General features: G+C 37.1%; 1 protein-coding gene across 1 annotated transcript in view; it reads right to left on the bottom strand.

The window, feature by feature from the left end:
• The window catches only part of NBAS (NBAS subunit of NRZ tethering complex), a 183,715-nt gene that overhangs the window by 74,540 nt on the left and 93,613 nt on the right, over positions 1 to 15,562 (bottom strand). The window contains exon 40 of the mRNA XM_055809968.1: positions 15,208 to 15,345. Coding sequence (XP_055665943.1) covers positions 15,208 to 15,345 — 138 coding nt within the window. The remainder of the gene's footprint in view (positions 1 to 15,207; positions 15,346 to 15,562) is intronic.

The following is a 15,562-nucleotide window of genomic DNA, read 5'->3' as shown; positions in this document are numbered from 1 at the left end:
ACATATTTGAAAAAAGGAATAGTTTAGTATTTTAAGTGTCAAGCACCGATACTTGCAAAGAATGAGAAGCGCTGCAGGATCTGCATTACACGAGGCATTGTCTACACTCTGAAACCTTCAAATAATTAAATATTGACCATCCATGAATTAGGACAACCTTTGTTTTCAAAATACCTTCATCACAAATAAAACTTACTTTGCTGGATTAGAAGTTATACATCAAGTGCATATTTAATCAACCACTATGTTCTGCAACCAGAAACACATGTAGCAAAGCAACAGTTCAGAACACGAAACAAATACAGTCTGCATGTTAGAAATGAAAAAAGAACACATGTATTGTAGAGAGTTCTCAATTATCTTAAGATCTGGACTGTGACTATGTCTAGGTGCTTCCACTTGAACGCAGTTGTGTGTGATACGCCATCACTCAGCACATTGATTTCTCTCTTCCATGAAAAACGAGGCCACCAGCAGCACAATGACATAAGGAAGCACCGTGATTTCTACATAACATCCACTGAAGGAGGAGTGCCACCAAAAAAGTCACAGAAAAATACCTGGGGATGCCAACTGTAGTTGAACTACTTTCTAAAAGAGCCGATTTAACCGATCTCAAAAATGCTGAGTGTACTGGACAAACATACTTTTGTTTTTATTACAGAATAATTCTGCTAAATTAGAAGCTAATCTTATGAATGTTAACTAGAGTACACAGCAGGATAAAACACGCACCAAATGTTTGAACCCTAAGGCATGCTTGAATTTTTCTGCGACTTGCTGGTCATTCTAAATTGATTTTTTTTCTTTTTTTCTTTTCAGGCCTTAGCTGACAGGCTGCTCACCAAGTCATATTAAATGCTACAGGGCATCCTTTTTCCTCTCCACATGATATTTTTCTGAAGCCCTCTAAACATCACAAACTCATCGATTTTATAAACATCATCAGCAGTTCTTTCAAGGTTGCTTAGAAGATTGGTAACAGTATAATAAAACCTCAAAAAAGAGATAGGCAAGCATAGCAGTGCCTCTACAATACAATTATATCAGCCGGAAACCAATCCACTGCTTATTATGTATCTTGGTATCTCATTTTAGGTGATACATTAGAAAACCGCATGGAGGCAGGGAAACTCAGAGCAAGATGAGGAAAACTGTTTAACATAATTGCCTAAATCCTCTGTACAGTCCACTGAGAAAGGCAGGTTCCTCTGACAACCTGTAAGGGTAAATTTGCCCTTTTGCTAAGTTTTCCCCTCTCTCCATTAAGAAGAGTAGAATTCAGCATTAGCACTCTTCTTCCAGTGCACAGCCCACCCGATTGTTCATAAAGTACATAATTTTGAAAGTATTTTCAAACAAATAGACCAAAACTCTTCATTGACAAATGGTTTCTGAAGATGAAATGATAACATTTTCAATAAGATTCCTAAACAGCACGTAATTTTTCACCATGAGGCAGCATTAAACTTGAGTATTTATAACAACAACTTAAAGTAATACTAATTACTAAGACAGATTAAAACCATTTTGGTTTTGGTCCACTGTTGTCTTCAATATACTGGGCAATCTTCACCTTTAAATGTGAAATACCTTTTTAAAAAAAATCCCACTTTACTTCCAATCATGTTGTCAGCCCTCTCAAACGACATCTCTCACTGTTGTCAATCTTTATTCCCCATTTGTTACATTCCCTGTGTGCAATGTTGCATGCTGCCTGCTTATGCTTCAACGGAATAATTTAAGGTCCTCTAATCAGCTTAACCATTTTCCTGTTAATACTTTTGCCAAATAATACCTACAAAGATGCAGTAGTAAGTGTGCAGTTCCTCCAGAACTTCTCTCTATCGAATTGGTCAGTATTGTTTCATGGTTTCTGTTATTCTAATCTCTTCTACCTCTTGTTTCACTACCAGGTTATAATAAAAATAAAAAACCTGGATCAAGGACCACTGTGTGATACAGTAGTACCATGACAAATAATAATGACGACAAACTGTTACAGGGAGGAAAAGAGAAGGAAGTGGAAGATAATCTGATGTATATGCTGTTTGAAGGATGAATGTGATCCTTGGCTGTACCTATGAGGAACAACAAACAAAAACATTACACTGATGACTGTCATGAAGAGAACCAATTCCCACTACTAGGTTCTTCTATGAGTGCTGAAGTTCTGAAATATGTTATAAAAGGAACGGCTCTGAAAAGCATCACAAAAAATATCTGAAAGATTTAAGAAACACAGCAATATACAATATCTTCAGAAATAATGTTTTAGGGTCTATTGAGCTTATTAACAGAGAACAATAGAATCATAACCTGTATGAACACCCATGTATGTATATACATACATATGTAAGGTAAAAAAGCAAAAACTCTTCAATGTTGGAGATTAAAAATATGAGATATAATAGCTATATATGTTATCAGATATACATTCAGAATTAAGAAAACACAATTTCTTGGTGTTGGGTTTTTTTTATTTTTATTGCAAGCAGTTGCCAGGGATTGCATTGAACTCTTCACTACCAAAAATCTTTCAGTCAAAAGCTATCCTCTTTTATCCCTTACTTATGCTCCAAACTATCAGAGCATGTGAAATCAATAATTAGTTTAGAAAAATTCCACAGCCTGCTTCATGCAAGAGCCTATACTTATGTCTGACATGAGACATTCTAGGGTTTTTTTTAATTTATAGAAAACAATTTTTCTCAAGTTGCAGTTGTTTGCAAAACTCATTTACTGGAATGACACACAGTTTTCCTTCCCTCAGATTTGTAATCCTTCTATAGATTTAAAATGTTTTCTTAAAATAACAGTGCTGTTTGTGCAGATATAACTTGCGCAGAATCAAGCATTCAACCCAAGCTCAAGGGAAAAAATATTAAAAGCTAAGGAGTTTGGTATCAAGCTGTGTAGAACTTGTATTTTATAACTTTCAGTATTCATTCTTTAACATCTTCACATTTTTAATAATGTTTTTTAAAAGATAAACACAAATATTTCTACACCCATTAGATACCTAGTTCAATTAGACATGATGCTTGTTCTAACAAACACTAATAAAGTTGGTTATAGCTCTATTGCCAGTATTCAAAAAAGTCATAATAGTTTTTAACTTAAAAGACCATAATAGTTAGTAATAGTAGCTGGCCATAAAGAAAATCAGCAAAATCAGTAAAGGTTGATTCTTAGTGCAGCATTCACAGGGTTTACAAATTCTTTGACTTTCTTAAAATTGTAACAGGTACTTAGAAAAAAAATAAATTTCTACAGCAGTCTCTGTAAACACAAATGAACTTTGACAAGACCAATAAAACCTCATGTTCAACTTGTATTCTTTCTAATGTTATCTACCAAATAAACCCACCAAAAATACCCCAAACTGCTACTACACCATTATCTCTGTTGGCTTTTCAGAATCCTTCAGATAGCTAGAAATCATGCCTAGGTGTCCAACCCCCCGGCTTTGCCAGACACATCTCCTCTAGTGCTTTTGGGCAGACATCTAAACATGGCTTCCCCTCCTTGATCATTCAGGAAGGGTACTGTACATATGAACCCAGCAACAAACATTGCACAAGTGTCCAGAGGAGCCACAAGAGCTGACCCGAATGTATTACACCCTTGTGAGCCTCCCTGGCATTGCCAGGGAAATCCCTCATGAACTACCTGCCAAAGCATTTTACTCATCTACTCAACTAGCACTGTGTTTTGTGCTGTAACGTAACAACAGTGTTGTGTTGTCTTCGGGAATTGGGGGGGGGGGGGGGGGGGGGGGGGGGGGAGAGAGAAAAGAAATAAACATCCATTGCTTCAACATAAAGTTAATTTAATTTCATGCTATTAGATGTCATTTACCTAGCACAAGTTAGTGTCAATATTGTACCACCAGGAATTACCAGTAAGCAGTAAGCCTCTGCTGGGGATCAGGGTCTACCTGACTAGATGTGTTAAAGCTGTATTTCTCTTTGACCATCCTCTGGGAGTCACACCTGTAAAGCACTTCAGAATCTGTATGTCACTGTGATATTACAAAAGCAACACTGGTTTTAAAGAGAGAGAAAATGTTTTCATCTTGGAATTTCTTCACCCTGATCTCTAAAATAATTTCAATTTTATTATCCCCCACCCCACGCCCCGCCTAATATGCTATTTCTTTTTTCTTTCAAATCTCTTTAAAAGACTTAATTCAGCCATACACATGGAGGGCGGGGGGGGAAGGAATCTGAGTCAGTTTTTTCTCCTGTTCCTCTCCTGCTCAGAAAGTGGCAACCATTTTACAGCTATGGTAAGACAGATAAATAATAAAAAGCTCTACTCTAAACATGTCATTGAGATAATATTAGAACATTGAAAGGCTATTTATTTAGCTTGTTTACTTCTTTTAAGACCAAGAATCTTCCCAACTGCTCTAAAAAGGAATATAAGAATAATAATATTTTGGTTTGTTTTTAATGGACATTTTCAGACTGTAATACAGAATTGACTAGGAACACTGATGTGAAAAACTGCTTAGATCGAGGCTAATCCACTTACAATCACACAAATACCTAACTGATGTGGTGGACCTTTCTGGATTGAAGCTGCAACAGTAATCTTTTGGTAATGGTTAAAAGCTGCAGCCACAGTGAGCCATTGGAATATGAACGGGAAGGCAGAAGACATGTTGTGTCCAGACCCTGTAACACCAGATTTGTTCTAAACCATTTTAAGTGATCCTAAGGAAGAGATCATGCTACAGAGGAAGACATGTACACCAAGCAAAACCCTAATGATTAGCAAAACTAGGAGATGACAGCACATGGACAAAGCAAGAGATACCAGGGAGCAGCACGTAAAATCCTGCTGCAGACAGCTGCACTTTGATCACTACCCTGCCACATCCAGCGCTTCCAAGGGAACCAAATTACACCTCTGGAAAGCACTAACATTTCAGGGAGAAAAGGACAGCTCTCCCTAATCCTTGTAGCAACTGCCACAGTGGTGCCTGTAGCAAGAGATTCAATGTGCTATAAATTTGATGGAGAGAGAGGCAAGAAAACAAGGAATGAAGAAAAACACAGAGGGCACACTTTTCCAAACACACCAAAGCAGGAAAAAAGATTTACAGGAGAGAGATTTGCTAAATCTTAACAGTTCACTCAAGAAATGAAATCCGAACATGCCTGTTCACTCAAGAAGTAAACCCCATTCCTCCATAGGATTAATTAAATCAGTGACACTTGTCCTCAACCGAGTCTTCTTGTCACACTGTGTCAAGAGTACATTAACATAGACACAGCACCATATGAATCTGGCGTGGCCTACCTTTCAGATCACAGCTGCCTCATGTCTGATCTGCTCAAAGCAAAAGATAAACTGTATGGTTGAGATGGATTACCAGAACATCTCAGAAATAAAACCTGTACTGTCACATCACTCAAGTGCAAGGATACTTCAATGTTTTTGTTCTTCCACTGCTGCAGCTACACATATTGTTGGGTGACAACACCGATTTCTTCAGGATCAGCCTTCACAACCGTTTTTTAAATGGGTACAGGAAGCAGAAAATCCCATCACCTACCAGTGAAACCACATCAAGTCAGCACAGGAAGATACCTACTAGAATACCTTTTATAAGCTGCAAGATGCATCACAATGAAGTTGTACAAACTAACCCAAAAAAATGAAGTAGAGATGAGCTGTGCAATAAATCCTCAATTATCAAACCTAAAGGAAGGTCTTACATACTCAGACAATATTAAAACAATTCTCTATTTCAGATTCATAAACTTAAATGATCCATCAGAAGTTTTTGTAACATACTCTAATGTCAAAGATATATTTAAGTATGATTATTTTAAAGTCTGTTCGTACTCTCTAAAATTGTTTGTCACCACAGTACTGTACATGGCTGATGCAAACAAGCAAATTCATACTGTACTCAAAAAGGTAGATCTGGATTTTGTAGATCCAGGAATGCAGCCGTGGACTCTAGCTCCCTATTCTCCCTTCTCATCTTCACCACAGATTTCATCCAGATTTCTCTTTATTCCAAGAGCTGAAATTGGTTGTTTTAAAACTTCATTCTAGATGAGTGGCTGCACAAAAAAAATGCTCCTGGACCACAGTTTAAATTCCAGTACAATTACCTCTCACTTGAAGTGACCAAGTTTAAAACACTCTCAAACATATATATTACACAAACACAATTTAAAATGTTATACAAAATGCAGATTACACAGGTGGCTGAGGGCTTCACAGTCCTAGCCCTCTTAGCAGTTTAAGGCTAGTACTAACTTTAAGGGATTAGTTGAATTTCTGGGGAAATTAGTGGAAAGCCAGTATGTACATTTGTAGTGAAATTAAAATAAACTAATTCACCTCAAAAAAACCCAGCCAAAACCAAAAGAATTGGTTAATTATGAGGGGAACACAAAAATACAGATAAACAGTTTGTAAATAAGCATTCGCAATTTCAGTGAAATTGAAACTAATTAATTTCCAAGGTCCTGCTTTCTTCCACTATCAGGCAATAGGGACCTGCCATAACAATTCAAACTGCAAACATATGATCATAAATGACATTACATGCAAATGTGCTTTGTTGCTTTATGAACAGAAGTACACTGAGAATGCAAAATCTATAAAAGGCTGAAAAATTATAATATTGCAAAACTGGAGTCTACAAAGAACAAACCATCTCTGGCTATTTTGTTTGTTTCTTTTTTTTAATAAAAGGAATGCTGTATGTTTTGAATAAGCAATGCTGCAATGTAATGGTTGAAAAGTGAAACACTTAGAATAGGAAGATAGCATACACCACTGCCATTTCAAGATCATTACATTGGAAATTAATTGAATCTTATAAGGGCAAAAGGTTGTCCAAGATGCTGGCATGATTAAAGATATGACCCAAGTAGAAACCCAGGAGCATTTTCTGCCAACAAAGGCTCCAGATGAGATTGAATAAGAAACAACTGAGAATTAAGCTGTTAGTTTTGAATTATGAATCAGATGTTGCCAGCACACAACCTTAAAATAATATTTCCTGCTGGTTTTATTTCTGCTTCAAAAATTACACTGAAGATGGTATTAGAATTGGGCTAAGCAGTGTACAGCATCTATTACACAAACCCATGTTTTTTTAACTATTTGCCCCACAAACTGTACCACAATCATTGCCTAGAATTATCAGAATACTCAAAACCAAGGATAAAATGTAGTCAAATTTAGTTTCATCTATATATCTTGCTTTAATGACAAACAGCCACCCATCATAAAATTAAATCATATAGTCAGCCAGGATATCTGCAGTATTTATAGACTACTGAATGTTAATATCTGCATGTTAATCTAAAAATTGCCTTGTATTCTTACTAAAGATATTTTAAGGTAGAACTAACAGATGAAACTTGGTTACAGAAATAACACATGATCTTTTAATAGCCAGCATCATAAGAAAAAATAACAGAATTACTTTAAGCCCAAATAAAACCACCAGGTATAAGATAAATCAATATAATTTCCAATACAGAAACCAGTATTCCTGCAGGGGAGGGTGGGAAGCGAGAGGCTGCTGTTAAGTAATAAAACAAAAATAATTTGAAGTGTTGTCCAAGCAGTTGTTTCTACAGTTATGTTAAATGACTTGTGCCTAAAGAGTTGAAGAAATTGCCCTAGTGCTCTGTTTTAAATGCTTTTTTGCTTTGTTTTTAATCAGCTAGTCCAGCAAGAGTGAGAAATAGTTTGTCCAAAGATAAAATGTTTTCACTGTTTCTTTTCTACCTTGTGTTCTCTTACAGACTCTCTGTTACTGAGTAAGATATCGTCAACTCAGGTTTAGGTAGAAAAATCTCTTCTCATTATTTCACCTGACAGCTGTTTTAGTGGAACTAACAGATGATACATAAAAGTTTAAATGTCAACTGAAAGACCACCTCTAAAAATACAAAATTACTACATGGTTTTGAGTGAATTGGCTACTAAATCCATAGTACATAATTAATTTCCCATTTGCATTCAGCATTAGTCTCAATAAATAATGTCCCCATTTAGGTAATTATCTTAACCTTCTACCTCCTTCTTCTCTAAAAAACTAATAATTGTGCTTTCTTTTTGAATAAATTATGTTATTGTATACTCTTTCAGAATATGCCTTTTAATTTGATCTATATAACAGCAGCTGTAGTCATATACAGACTCTGGGACAAGTACACGCTCCTACTATAAAACTTCAGTACGATATGATACAGTTTTAGCTGAAGTACGATACTGTATCCTTTTAGTTTGTACCGTTAGTTGGCTGGATATATGCAAATATTTCTATACTTTACTGTTTTAAAGCCTGAAAACTAAATATTCTATGAGCTGTAAGACATAATTTTCCCTTCCCTAACAGTTATTAAAATACCAGAAGTCAAATACTTTTTCATCGTAATCCACAAGCACTGCTAGCACTTGTGATCAGAAGCATGATTTTCTCAGTGACCAGCTTCTCTAATGGTGGTGTACATTTACATGGATAGCTTTTTAGGCTAAATTTATAAAGGCCAATCTAGCATTTATCCTCAATTTTGCAAGATAAAAACAAACAAAACAAAACACACACACACAAACCACCAAAAAAATTGCCACCACCAAACAGCCAAACCACTGAAACTCGAAGAGACAGAGGAGCCAGCTCTCTCACTTGATGGGAATTTGGCTTTGTCTGAAAAGTTACCTACATTGCCAAATTTCGTTTAATTTTTTTTCTGTTTTATTATTAATAGAAAATTTCGGTTGGGCTCCTTATAATTAATGATGCTCACTGACTGGAGAAAACAGTTGCAAAAGCACAGAAAAGGCAAATAAATAAAAGATAAAGCCAACTGACTAGGGCAAGACTGCTTAAAAAAGCTGTTGATCACCTTTATATTGTTTCCCAGAGAGGAACTAAACCCTTTGCAAAAATGAAAGCATTAGTACTTACCCCAGCTACCACCCTTGCATGATCAGCCACAAATATGTCTCCAGAGGAACACAGCCAAGCTAGACCTCAAACCTCTGCTGAAATGGAAGCCTGGTTTGAAGATTCTCTTTTCTAAAAGAGTATTTCTGAATAGCTGGCTCAAGAACAACACTCACTCTGCTTTCAGAAGTAGGATTTAACAGAATAGCTTATATAACCCTTGAGAAAAATAAGCAACACTGTAAACATCTCTTTTTCTTAAGCACAATTCATTTTGAAGAAATTAAAAAAAGGGGGGGGGGGGGAGAGAAGGGGGAATATCCCAACTATTTAAAAATAGCTCTTTTCTGAGTCACCTAAATATCATTTGGTCCCAAGTAAGAGTGGCAATGCCTCTTAGTGTTGTGTACTTAAAAGAAATATGAGGATCTGTGAAGCACTGGCTTATCTGTATCAGACAAGCCTCAAACACAGCTGTCACAACCTGACTGCAATGTCACTAATTGCTGGATTACTATTTCAGAGATCATACTGAAAGACGTTCAAAGGTCCACAATGACTGCTAGTTCAGGAGAGCTTACCTGAACTTCAAGATTTCAAACACAATAGTGTTTAGTGAGCTCACAATTTTTGTTAGATCAGATAGTCATTCATTAAAAAAAAAAAAGTGTGTTTATTTGTTGAGACATCACTAAGGAGTAAACAAATAAATGAGGAAAAGATACAAAATGTGACAGGCCAAAGAGGAAATTCAAAGGGCCTAAAAAGTACCTGGAAAATGTCTTACAAAGAACAGGAAAGCTGACAGCAAAAAGTTCTGAAAAGTTACTCAAAATCAGGAAGCAGCTAAAGAAGTGGCAGGATCACCTGGTGAAAAGGTGTCAAAGGGGCCCTCATGGATAAGTCCATAGCAGATGAAATCAATAAGCACTTTGTGTCAGCCCTCACTGCTGAAGATGTGAGGGACAGAGCTCAAAAGATATAAGAGTTAGAGACAAGTTAGAAGAAAATGTATCTGAAGTGTCAGGCCAATTAAGTGATGTACTTGCACACCACCAGGACCAGATGGCATTCATCCCTCTGTTCCCAAGGAACACCAATGAGAAATTATGTTAAATGGCAGGCTAAGGTGCATCAACGAATGTTCTAAAAAACCACTGTGCCAGAGTGCAAAAGTCCCATCTGAAAAATGGAACTCAAGAGGATCACAGATCAGCAAGTCAGATTTCCATCCCTGGCAAGATGGCAGACTGTAACAAAGAATAAGACCACTGAGCACATGCATTAACAGAGCTTGGTGGGAAAGAGTCAGCATGGCCTGTGTAAAGAGAACTTAACTTTGTTAGGTTGCTGGAGGACTATGAGTGTGTCAAGGGGCACATGGATGAAGGGAATCCTGTGGCAAAATATATACAGATCTTCCAAAACTATTTGACAAGTTTCCTCACCAAAGTCCACTCAGGAAACTTAGGTTGCCTGGGGATAGAACAAAGGTATTTTTATGAACTGAAACCTGGTAAAAGGAGAGGTAAAAGCTTAGTGATCACTTTCCAGGTAGGGGAGAGTCAGCAGCAAGTCCTCTAGGGGCAAGTTTTGAGACCACTTTTACTCATCAATGACTTGGAGAAGGGATAAGCAATAAATATTTAAGTTTTCTGATGATACTAAGCTCTTCCAATTATTAAAATGTCATATCAATACTACAGTGTTTGGTCTACCTTAGCGTTTTTAATAAAGAACTCCACCCCACCCACCCTCTCCCCCCCCAAAAAAAAACCCCAAACAAAACAACCCCACAAAACACCACCAAAGAAAACTTCTCCCAAGTTCTTAGTCTGCCAGTTCATGTCTCATTCACGGTGCCTTCCCCTACTGCCCTCTATCTGCCTGGTTCTCCTCTCCACCACAGACTCCATGCATATGCGGGAAGGTCAATGGGAGAGAGAGTAGTGCAGTGTAGATTCACGGAGTTACACTCTCATCTTTTCAAGTTTTGGGGCAGACATGCACTGGATTTAGATGCATATACCAAATGAGATAAGACATTATTTCCGCCCCCTCAAATATTAATGAGTAATTGTATCTGAACACGTACAAGCAAGCAGCCTCGTATATAAAAAAATAGGAAGTGCCAGGCATAAAGAGCAATGTGACAAGGAAGTGGAGCAACCTAAAGACCAGCAAAAAAACTTCAACTTGAAGCAGAACATACAACATAAAATTCAAACAGGGAAGCAAAGGGGAGAAATTACACTGCCAAAGGAAATTTGCGAGTTCTCAGCATCACTAACCAAAGAGAAAGAGGGGTCAAAGAGGAGGCAAGGGCTTGAATCATGAATTAAAATAGTAATACAATTAAAGAAGGTCATGTTTTAAGTCCATCATAAGCCAACCTAAAAGAGCACTCTACCATTTTACCATCTACAACAGACTGTGCTAGCCATTGCACTTGCGGATGAAGAGCTGAATGTTCAGACAGAATGAAACAAGACTGACTGACATAGTTTGTTAGTTTTCTGCATCAGTGTTAATACTCCAGTAAACTTCATGAACACACACCCAATTTCAGAATAAAAATGTATATACTGTTTCTAGTGAGTTAAGTTTATAAGTTAGGAATATGACAGGATATTATTATTAAACACAAACCAATACGCAACCATTTAATAAGCATTTGACTTCCAATGTGCGATTACTTCGTGTATAGAATTAACTTCTAGCTGCATATATTGCCAGTTGCAATGCACAAAAGGGCAGTAATCATTTTCTTGGATGAAAATAAGAGGTAAGGGAATAAAATATAAACCTAAGAATTTTCCGCTAATGGCAACATTCCTCCTCTGCTATTAACTGCAAAATTCCCATTCCCCTCTGCAACTTAACAGTATCTGTTAGAACTGTTGCTTGATGCTCCAAGAAAAAGCTCATCCCCCAGCTAAAGTCAGTAAAATAATCCTCTCCAAAACCACAGAAACACCTCAGCATTAGATTATTAGCATGGGGACAGGAACATAAAGTACTAATTAGCCTTAGGGTAATTAAAGTTTTTCACTCCTTTCTAGAGTGAAATCCTCCAGATATATTTATCCTGCTCACTTACCAGATCACTGGAATAGGACAAATGAGAAAAGCTTTAACAGCAAAAATTATCCAGCAAATTTCTTGCTCATCTGTATGACTTTTCTTCTTCTTCATCAAGACTTGGAAGTAGTGAGCAGTGAATCAGTGGTAGTGGGAAGACAGCCTTGATGCTGTGCAAGCAAAGTTCAGCACCAGCCAAAACACCAGTGTGTTATCAACGCTGCACAGTGCCATAGGGGCTGCTATGAAGAAAGTTAACCCCACCTCTGCCAGAGGCAGTACAGACCTAAACCAAAAATAAATATAGCTTCTCTAAAGGTCATGTGCCTCCTTACACCAATGCTTTCCACAGCCAGTCCATTTCTGGAAATTTTGTTCTGTTCTGTCTGGCATTATTCTTAGACCTTTACCTATGGTTTCATTTGGTTGTAGAGATCTAACATCTTACTCAGGAGAAGAAACTGATACAGGTCAGATGCCCTAAACTATAACTATTATGTTCATATTATTATAACAACTAAAATTCAAAATTGTCTTGAGTACAAAACTGAAGCAGCGCTTTACACCTAAATCCTTTTTTTTCTCCTTAAAGCAAAGTAATAACTTGATTATCAAGCTGATTTCCTTTTGGACATCAACAGTACAAAAAAGTTAATCAGAATTTTTGGCAATTTCTGATTCTTTTTTGATGTGCAGATATTAGCTGTAGGTATTTCACATTGCAGTTTAAAAAAAAAAAACATAATCAAGCCTTCACGCAGCAGACCCAATCATTCCTTCAAAATGTCTTTCTTGACTAATGACCAAGTCCTAAAGGTCTGTCTTAGCCAGCTGAAAGGGAACTCTCCCCCACTACTCCCCATTATCCTTATAACACAACTGTCATTTTCATTCTGAGAACATATCTCTTATTATGCCAGATGTACTCATTTACTGTTTTGAAAGATTTACACAGTATTATTTTAAAGAAAACAAAGGAAATGTAGACTTTTCCATGCCTCTTTACAGCTTCTTATAAATTCAGCTAGAGTTTTCAGGCAGGGTACTTGATTCAGCTGATTGGAGAAATCACACTGTGACTCAGATGCTGCTAAACAGAAATAAATGTTCTATTATCTCGAGGATCCACCATCTAAGCATGTGGCTGAAGGGCCAGATTTAAATCTTTACTGAATATGTAAAGGTTTGGGGTGGGGGTGTGGAGAAGGATTGGTTACACACTCTCACCCAAAAACCACACTCAATTTCTTCTAAGAACAATGCACAGCTTTGAATGATACATTTAAAATGGCCTAGGTACACATTTCTGCTTTACGGAACAGTTTTAAGATAAAGGTGATGCAAGACACTAGTGGCAAGAGCTGGAAGACAATGTACTATGTAATGACGTATACAATTGAGTTTATCATATTCATAAAAGTATGTACCATAAAAGATTAAGAGCAATGGTTTTTTAACCCCCACAGAGCTCTTTGGAAACACAAAACCAAAAACCATGGCTAGATCTATTTCCATGAACAGCATCTGGTATGGCATTGAGGACAGCAACTTGTAAGTGGAGCCATTCTTTATTACCAGCATTTAAGTGTACATTTACTCAAATGGCTGTTTTGCAGTATAAACTAAGCATTTAAGTCTGGGTTGGTTGGTGGGGGGGGGGTTGTGGGGTTGGGGGGGGGTGTTTTGTGGTTTTTTTGTTTGGTTGATTGGGTTTTGGTTTTTGGTTTTGGGTTTTGTTGGGTTTTTTTGGGGGGGTGGGGGGAGAGTCTTACTGGGCATTCAGGTTTTCCCCCCTTTCTTGGTGTGCTCTTCATTCAGGATCTTCTCATACAGTTGTTTTCAAAAGCTACTGTTTTAAGAATAGTACTTAAACATAGCACATTCTTTTTAGCAAACTTAGAATCCACTGCTTATCACAGTTGCATACAGTATTTTACCAAGATGGAACAAAAGATTTAGCCAAAGACTGTACCACTAAGAGATAAACTACATGGTGCTACTGATAAGACCTTGGTTATTAAACAGCAGTTGGAGCAGAAACAATTCATCTTTACCATCCTTGCTCTTATGACTTCCTCTTTCAAAAGGATTCACAGCTCCTTCTATAAAATAAGACTGTTTCAAAATGCTAAACTAAAAAAAAAAAAATATTTTTTTTTCCCCATCAAAGGTGTCTTGCAGCAGGTGGACCTCAGCTCAGGGAAAGCTACTTAACAAACATGAATTAATTCCTCACAACCAACATATTTTGCAAGCCCCCCAAATTTCAGTTGTGAGCTAAGTTTTCCCTTAGCGTCTAAACAGAAGATGGAAAGAATGCAAATCTCAGCAGGAACATGAAAGGCAGCCTAATTGCAGAACTGGGCAAATACCAAAACAGGCTTTCCTCTGTAAATCAGCAGTCATTCTGAACACGGGGAAAAAAAACAAAATCTGCTCTCATGCCACAGTGGTGATTAGTGATTCATCTTTGCTGAAAACCAAGCAGTCCAGAGAGCTTGTGTGCAGAAAAAAAGAATCGGTGTAAATTCAGAAAGGCTCTTGGAGTGGCAAAGAAGAGTTTTTACTCTAGTATCTTGGCAGAAATGGCAAATGCTGCCATGTTAAATCTTTGTATGTCACCTCTTCAATTTAGTTCCAAGTTTACCATGTAACTGCTTTAATGACAGGCCATGAATAAGAGGGAAAGCTGTGCCTTTTCAAAAAGAGACACTTGTCAAAGGAAATCAACCAATTCATCAATGAATGAGGATGAATTCTCAAAACACCATATGTAAACTGAAATACAAAATAGCACACCTCAGGGAAGGCTACAAAAACTTTTTGCATACCACCATTCTTGCTGAAATGGACACTTGACTCTTCTAGGAAGTACTATATTGTATCAGTATTGCAAGATAGCAGCACAGGTTATGCTCATTATTGCTCAGTTTTTATAAGCTACTTTGAAGACTGACAGTGCTATTACCTACAAATGACACTTGACACTGTGCTTCAAAAACTCCTCCACAAATTGTGAAGTACTTGTCTGTTTACAGCACTGTAGAAGAATAATTACGTGTAACTTAAAAGACTTCTCACAGTGTAAGTCAGATCAGCTCCTTAACAGGCTTAACTCATGTACTGGTTTTTCAGAATAGCTTTAATGCTGTACATTAATGAATATGGTTTTAAAAAGAAAGAGTACTAACCCTGTAGAGAGGGTGGCATTTGTCCTTGAAACATGGTACCAAACGAGCATAGATCTGCAGGCTATAGTAATAACTTGCCAGCTGGAGAGATAACGCAGAATGTAATTGCTTTTCAAAGCATTTGTTGGCATCTACCACCTAGGAGAAAAAGAGCATTAATTTAGATGAAAGATTTAATAAGCATACAACATTAAGTGCACAAACTTTCTAAAAAGCTACTTGCTGTGACTTAGAAATAGCTGTAACTACGTTTTTCTGGCACAGAAGTAAATCAGTAACATACACAAACACACAAAGATAATTTTATATTACAATGTTTCTCACACTCTTGCACAAACACCTAACCAAAATGCTT

This window comes from Falco peregrinus, chromosome 7 (genome assembly GCF_023634155.1).
Source record: "Falco peregrinus isolate bFalPer1 chromosome 7, bFalPer1.pri, whole genome shotgun sequence".
Taxonomy (NCBI): domain Eukaryota; kingdom Metazoa; phylum Chordata; class Aves; order Falconiformes; family Falconidae; genus Falco; species Falco peregrinus.
Note: the sequence above shows the minus strand (reverse complement) of the source record. Positions and strands in the feature narration are given on the sequence as shown.